Source organism: Crocuta crocuta, unplaced genomic scaffold (assembly GCF_008692635.1).
Source record: "Crocuta crocuta isolate KB4526 unplaced genomic scaffold, BGI_CrCroc_1.0 scaffold334, whole genome shotgun sequence".
Classification (NCBI taxonomy): Eukaryota; Metazoa; Chordata; class Mammalia; order Carnivora; family Hyaenidae; genus Crocuta; species Crocuta crocuta.
The window spans coordinates 5,088,939-5,096,808 of record NW_027533260.1 but is presented as its reverse complement, the minus strand read 5'-3'; the positions used below and the strand labels follow the sequence as shown (position 1 = coordinate 5,096,808).

General features: G+C 53.9%; 1 protein-coding gene across 1 annotated transcript in view; it reads right to left on the bottom strand.

Moving 5' to 3' along the window:
* The window catches only part of PPP1R13L (protein phosphatase 1 regulatory subunit 13 like), a 15,932-nt gene that overhangs the window by 1,492 nt on the left and 6,570 nt on the right, over positions 1–7,870 (bottom strand). Inside the window, 6 exon segments of the mRNA XM_077747099.1 lie at positions 100–299; positions 1,712–1,878; positions 1,977–2,110; positions 2,204–2,335; positions 6,299–6,819; positions 7,796–7,870. The exon segment at positions 7,796–7,870 is cut by the window's right edge and continues 337 nt beyond it. Coding sequence (XP_077603225.1) covers positions 100–299; positions 1,712–1,878; positions 1,977–2,110; positions 2,204–2,335; positions 6,299–6,819; positions 7,796–7,870 — 1,229 coding nt within the window.

Below are 7,870 nucleotides of genomic sequence, written 5' to 3'. Positions count from 1 at the left end.
CTTTTCCCCTTTTCCCCCCGCCCCCCCCCCCCCCCCCAGGAATCACCCCTTTCCCCAAACAGCCACAGGACACGGGCACAGTATCTCTTCCGGGCTCACCCCGAAGTAGTTCCGAGGTACGTAGCCCTCCTGGCCATGCAGCGCGGCCCACCACCAGTCTGTCTCCTCTGGCCCGTCCCGCCGCAGCACGGTGACGGACTCGCCCTCCCGGAAGGACAGCTCATCCCCGAACTCGGCGCTGTAGTCCCAGAGGGCGTAGACCACCCCGCTGTGCATCAGCCCCATGCTCTGCTCCACGTCTGAAACACAAAACGGCAGGGGTGGTGAGCGCTCGGTCGAGGGGGGTGGGGGGCAAGGGCACTCAGGGACACGAGACACGCCGCCCCAGCTGAGGGATGAGCCCCCTGCAAAGTTGTGTATCCCTGCCTGGAGAAGGGCGCCTAAGCAGGACTCAGCTGCCAGGACCCGCAGTCTCTAAACTCCGAGAACATCACATCGGGGTGCATCACACTGGGCGTCCAACCCCAAAGAAAGATCAGTGGTCCTCATCCCTCTCGGACATGGGTAAGTCCCTCCCAGAGGTACAATCGCCTGTGCACCATCCCCCTCCCCAACTTGAGTTCATGGTCTCTCTAGTCTCAACCCCTCCTTCCGACGACGGTACAGCCTTTTCCCTCCTCCCCCTTAAGTGGTCTCGACCCCCCCTTTCCGGGTGGCGCGTCCACAGTGCTGCCCCGTCCCCAAGAGACAGAGTCTCCAAAGAGGATGCCATAACTTCTCCAGATGGTACAGCCCACCCGCCCCACCGCCTCGGATCACCTTAAGTGGTCAGCTGTCCGTCAAGAATTTAACCCCCTTTCCAGATCGTACAGTCCACCACGCTCCCTCNACTCCACCCTTGCAGAACTCTCCCAGGCAGAACGTACAAGCTTCACATCTCATAGGCTCCACCTACCTGTACAAAGGTGTAATGGCCCAATGACAGTGCACTCCCTGCCCCCTTCCTAGCTCATGATAAGCCCTGTGGCTGTGGCTGTCGTGTAGAGGCTCACCTCTCCAAAATATTGTCCCATGTCCCTCTTCCCCCCACCCCGTCCTACAGCCTGCCTTACTCCGACTCTGTGATATCCCAACCCCCGCCCTGTGTTGCAATTTGCCCACCCCAGGTGGGCCATTTGCCGGGGTGTGCAATACACATGATATTCACACCCCCACGCTATGGGCTCCCTGCTTTCTCCCATCAACTGATTAGATGATGTGGCCCCTCTTATGCGGGTAGTAGCCTCATGCTTCACTACAGGTGGAAGAGTCCCCAAGCCCCTCCCCAGAAGCCATGGCCTGCTCACCTGCCACCTGTGTGGCGCTGTATCTCCCACTGGCAGCCCAGCCCCCCTGCCCAGCCCTGTGACAGGTAGAAGGTATACTCGGAACGTCCAAGTGCCCACGCCGGCATCCCTCGAGATGGGCCCCGTATGCTCACCCCACACCCCCAGCTTGCACCTGCCAGGGGGGAGGCCCAGCCCCCCCTCTCCGGGGGTCCATCCGCTGCCCTTCCTCTAGGATCCTCCCACTTGATGGGTGCAGCCCCCACGTCTTCTCTCCTGTGATTGGCTGTCTGCTTCCTCTCCCTCCCTGATGGCTAGCTGCTGCCTGGCCGCGGTCCCCACGACCCCCTTCCTCAACACAGAGGCGCCCCAGCGCTGCCTCGCACCTGCCAGGTAAGTGGCGCAATCAGCGTAACCCTCGCGGTAGGGGTCGCACTTCTCGATGGCCGTGGCGCCGTCACTGAGCGTGGTGGCGAAGATTGCTGCGCCGTGCTGCACCAGCGCCGTGCAGATGGCCGTGTCGTTGCAAGATGCAGCGCAGTGCAAAGGTGTCCTAGGCGGGGAGGCGTGCATGAGAGGCCGTGCGCGCCCTCCACCCCCACTCCGCAGCAGGTGCATTAACCCGCAGCACCGTCCCGGGTCCGGGCTCACCAGCCGTGGCTGTCAGGGGAGTTGACGTTGGCACCAGCGGCGATGAGGAAGTCCACGATGGGGTAGTTGGCGCCGCAGATGGCGTTGTGCAGGGCCGTGATGCCCTCCTCGTTGGGCTGGCTTGGGTCGTTCATCTGCGTGGCCGGGGGACACAGACTCAGGCCCGAGGCGCCACCCCGCGCCCTCCAGCCTCCACCCTGCCTGCCCTGCACGCTGGCAGCGCTCACCTCCTTCACCGCCTGCTGCACCACGTCCAGCTCCCCAGTCAGCGCGGCGTCCAGCAGGAGCACAAGCGGGTTGAGGCGGGCGCGGCGGACCTTGCGCGGGGAGCCCGCCTTCCGCAGCACGGAGCGCATCTCCTGGGGGGCAGAGAGGAGGGCTTCAATGACTTGGGTGAGTTTGGTAATATACCCATTACTCAAAGGGGAAAACAGAGATTCAGGGACCTGATGGCAGTAGCTGCCCCAGGTCATCCAACTAGATAGAGGTGGGGGCCGGGATTGGAACACAGTCCAGAGAGCGGCGTGGGGGGAGGATACCTCAGTTCTACAGCCTTTGGTTCCCTACAATCGTCAAGGAATCTGGTGATTATGGAATCCTGAGACCTGAGAGGTAGCTGGGAGACCTTGAGTTGACGATTGTGGAAGTCAGATATATTTTTTTAATGTTTATTACTTTTGAGAGAGAGAGAGAGAGCAGGGGAGGGGCAGAGAGAGAGGAAGACACAGAATCAGAAGCAGGCTCTAGGCTCTGAGCTGTCAGCACAGAGCCCAACTCAGGGCTCGAACCCACAGACTGTGAGATCCGGACCTGGGCAGAAGTTGGCTGTTTAACCGACTGAGCCATCCAGGCGCCCCGAGAGCCCGATATTCAACCCAGCCACCGTCTTTTTCTTTTATAAAGCATAGATGCTGTGAAACACACAGGGCAAAAGGTTGCCCAATGTTAATTCCAGATGTTCAGAATTAGAGTATTTATTCCTTGTGCTTTCTTATTTTTTGATGTTCAAGCGTCCTCCTACAAGATTCATTTATTCTGAGCCCATAGTGTTTGTGATTCTGGTCTTTGATGTCAATGATTCCAAGATCCTGGAATCTGGAGATCCCAAGAGCCACTGATTTCCAAACTTCTCTGACATTCAGCTATGTCCAATTCCCAATATGTCGTGAATCCAGGAATGCTAAGCCGTGCCATTTCCAATTGCTGAAGACCCAGGATGTCACGTTCCCAAGATTCTATGATTGAGGACTTTAATATTTTATGGTTAGAATTTTTTCCAAAACTTTGGAAGAAGATACTCAAAGTGTTAATCATGGTTCTGACTGCTGTGATTTTGGCCTCTATTCCTTCATCTGTCTCCTCCTAGTTACTATGGTGTTTGTATATTCTTTTCTAGTGGGAAATGTTCATTAAAAAATATAATTCTGGGGGCGCCTGGGTGGCTCAGCCAGTTGAGCTTCCGACTTCGGCTTAGGTCATGATCTGACAATTCGTGGGTTCAAGCCCCACGTCAGGCTCTGTGCTGACAGCTAGCTCAGAGCCTGGAGCCTGTTTCAGATTCTGTGTCTCCCTTTCTCTGACCTTCCCCTGCTCATACTCTCGCTCTCTCAGAAACAAATAAAACATTACAAAAATTAAAATAAATAAATAAATAAATAATAAAATAAATTCTGGGGGTGCGTGGGTGGCTCAGTCGGTTAACTGTCCAGCTTCGGCTCAGGTCATGATCTCACGGTTTGTGGGTTTGAGCCCCACATCGGGCTCTGTGCTGACAGCTCAGAGCCTGGAGCCTATTTCCGATTCTGTGCCTCCCTCTCTCTCTGACCCTCCCCTGCTCATGCTGTCTCTCTCGCTCTCTCTCTGAAATAAATAAAATCATTAAAAAAACAAAAAAGAAACTTCAAAATATATTTTTAAAAAATTTTAAAAATATGTAATTCTGGAGGCACCTGCCTGGCCCAGTCTGTAAACCATGCAACTCTTGATCTCGGGTTTGTGAGTTTGAGCCCCATGTTGGGTGTAGAGATTACTTAAAAAAATAAAATCTTAAAGGGCGCCTGGGTGGCTCAGTCAGTTAAGTGTCTGACTTCAGCTCAGATCATGATGTCATAGTTCGTGAGTTCGAGCCCTTCATTGGGCTCTGTGCTGACAGTGCAAAGCCTGGCACCTGCTTTGGATTCTGTCCCTCTCTCTCTGCCCCTCCCCCACTCACGCTCTGTCTCTTGTCTCTCAAAGACAAAAATAAAACATTTTAAGAATTTAAAAAATAAAGGGGCGCCTGGGTGGCTTAGTCGGTTGAGCATCCGACTTTCGCTTGGGTCATGATCTCACGGTTCATGGGTTCGAGCCCCGCGTCGGGCTCTGTGCTGACTGCCAGCTCAGAGCCTGGAGCCTGTTTCAGAGTCTGTGTCTCCCTCTCTCTGACCCTCCCCTGCTCACGCTGTCTCTCTCTCTCTCTCCTAGAAATAAATAAAAACATTAAAAAAAAAAAAGAATTTAAAAAATAAAATCTTGGGGTGTCTGGGTGGCTCAGTTGGTTGAATATCTGACTCTTGATTTCAGCTGGGGTCATAATCCTGGAGTTGTGGGTTCGAATCCTGCATCAGGCTCTGGAGTGGGCACGGAGCCTGCTTGAGATTTTCTCTCTGTCTCTGTCTCTCCTTCAGCCCCTCTCCCATCCCCTCTGTAAAGTAAAATAAAATAAAATAAAATAAAATAAAATAAAATAAAATAAAATAAAAGGACACCTGGGTGGCTCAGTCGGTTAAGCACACGACTTTGGCTCAGGTCATGATCTTGCAGTTTGTGAGTTCGAGCCCCGCATTGGGCTCTGTGCTGACAGCTCAGAGCCTGGAGCCTGCTTCGGATTCTATTTTTCCCTCTTTCCCGATCTCTCTCTCTCTCTCTCTCTCTCTCTGTCCCTTCCCCACTCATGCTCTGTATCTCTCTCTCAAAAACAAACGTTAAAAAAATTTTTAATGAAAAATAAAATAATAAAATCTTATAAAAATGGAATTCTACATTACAACATATTAGTGCGCTTATCTGTGATTTTCTGGCTCAAATGATAACCAGGGTCTGTGTTACTGGCTTTTAAATCCTGTTCTTCGAACCTTTAGCACCCGAGGGTTCTGAAATTTCACAGTTCTGAGATTGCTAACAGGATGTAATTCTCAAATCCTGTGAGTTTTCAAGTTTCTCTGTGGCCAAGACTTTGTGATTCTATAACGGGGCGACTTCAAAACATTGCCGTTCTTCCCTTCTGGATTTCAAGATCCTGAATCTTGGCTCCACCCTCAGGAGGGCGTGGGAATAGGCATTTTGGGGTGTCTCCCTAGTCCCTGCTGCTTCTCTGGAAATCATTCCCCCTCCCTGTCCGTCCACACTGAGAGAACAAGACTATTCCCTGTGCTTACACCCACCTGTCCCAAGCCAAGATGCAGGGGCTGGACCAAGTTCAGCAGGCAACCCACCCTGGCCAAATGCTAACAATAGTGGCTAACAGTTAAGTGCCAGCCACTGTTCTGAGCTCTGTGTCCAAATATTTAATCCTCACAGCAACCCTGGGGGTGTTCTCCTCCCCATTTTACAGATGAAGAAACCGAGGCCCAGAGAGGCTAGGTACTTAGCCTTGCTAAGAGAGGCTAAACTTGTGCCCAAGGTTGCACAGCTGGGCTTTGAACCCAGGCAGCCTCGCTCCGCGGCTGGCGCACTCGATCACAACACCCACAGCTTCAGAGCACAGAGACGTGCTCTTGCAGTTTTGAACGAAAGCAGCTCTGAGTAGCGTCTGGGGACACCGTGGACTTGAACTCAGTGGTCATTTTGGGTCATGGCTGTGGGGGGGGGCGGTGTGGGGCATTTCTAGCCACGGCACAGGCTTGCTGAGGTCGGAGAGGAGGCAGCGGGTCCCCAGAGAAGGCAGACATGAGTGACTATGCAGCAACCGGGGAGACAAATGGGGATTGCCTTGAGTTAGGAGCCTTTATCCCGGGATAAATCCACTGTTGTGCCAAGATGCACTCATTTCCAGCTTGTAAGACTCCAGGATTCCCGAAGGGATGCCCTTGGGGGCAAGTTAACAGAGAGGAGCAGAGAAAGTCTCTGTGTGGCCAAGACTTCCGAATGCCTCCCTCTATACATCCTCCCTGTCTTCAGAACACAGGCACGCCTAGATTAAAAACTACATTTCCCAGCCTCCCTTGCACCGGGCTCCTGGCCAGTTAGGCAGGTGTGCCGTGTGCAATATCCAGGTTCTGTTCCAAAAGCGAAAGGGCACTTGCATGTGCTAATATATCCCCGTTTCCTCTTGTATTACTTACCATGCTCTGTAGCTGGTCCGGTGCGCTGATCTGGGGCAGGGCCGGGGGTGGGGCCGGAGCTGGTGGGGCCGGAGCCGGGGGCCCTGCCCTGGCCTCGGATCCCTCAGTGATGGGGGACAGCTCGGGCTCAGGCCCCCCGGGCCCCCCGGGCCCCCCGTGACGATGGAAGAGGCGGCTGATGATCTGCTGGTATTGCTTCTTGTGGGTGGGCGGCAGGGCTACAGCTGGGCTCTGCTCCATGGAGCCCCTGCGTTTGAGGGGCCGTGGTATCTCGGCCAGCACCCGGGCCACCTCCTCTAGCTCGGGCACCGACTGTGCCTCGGGTGGCAGTGCGGGCTGCAGCCTCGTGGGGCTGAGGGGCCGCGTTACGGCGCCTTCATCTGCATCGCCAGCCTCTAGCACCGGAGTCAGCAGCCCCTCCAGTTCTGGCTCCGGCTCCAGCTCCAGGGGAGGCTTGGGGGAGCCTAGAAGGACCAAGAAGCCCATCAGAGGACAGATCTCTGGGAGAACCCCCGGACTCCCTCCCCACAACCTCCGGGACCTGCGTCCAGCATCTGATTTGCTGTGTGACCTCCGGGCAGTTCCTTGCCGTCTCTGGGCTACTTTCCATGAGCTGCGGATGCTATCCAATCGTGACGTCTCCCATTTATCAAGTGTTTAGCATGTGCCTGGTGCCTTCCGCGCCTGTCTTACTGAATTCTCACCTCTACTCTGTGAGGTAGGTATTACTGTCGTCTCCTCATTACCGAAAGAGAGTTGAGCCTCCGAGAGAGCAAGTCAGCTGCCCAAAGCCACATGCTTGGGATTTGAACTCAGTGCTATCCGACTTCTGAATTGTGTGCCCCTATACCATCGTGATAGATTTGACTTTCAAAGATTCTAAGAGCTTCCTCGCCTCCCCTCTCAGGCAGAATACTGAATCCTGGCGCTGAATCCTTGGTCTCATCCCTCTCTAGCAGAGCTTCTAGATCAGGCAGAAATAGCAATGATCCCCTACACACATTATTCCGGCAAATGCCCATCACAGCCTACGAGGTAGAGGCTATTAATCTCTCTTCACAGATGACAAAACAGAAGTTCGGCTAGGTTACCTGATTTATCCTGAGTCATAGAGCAAGTCCGTGGTGGAGAGGGGCTCTCAACCCATTTGGCTTTAACTCTAGGCTCTGGGCTAATCTCATACACACACATGCAGATATTAATAATGATTCTAATATAATAGCTATTGAGAACTTCCTATACGCCACGCCCTATTTCAATGACTTTGTACGGATTAAATAATCTAATGCCATATCTCAGTGAGATGGGCTCTGTCCCCTTTCACACTTAAGGAAATTGAGGCCCAGAGAGGTTAAGCGACTCGCCCGAGGTCACACAGCACAGAGTCAGGCCATCGGATCCCAGGATCCCCGCTTAACCACTATGCTATCCCTAGCTCCCGAGCAAATTCGCAAGCTCCTGTCAGCCTAGCTCTCTGTAGGGACAGTGTCTGGAAACAGGTGTTTGGCTGCGATGTCTCTTCCGGCCACGTGTCCTCCCTGTAACCAGCCCTCTGGGGCCCCCCACGGCTGA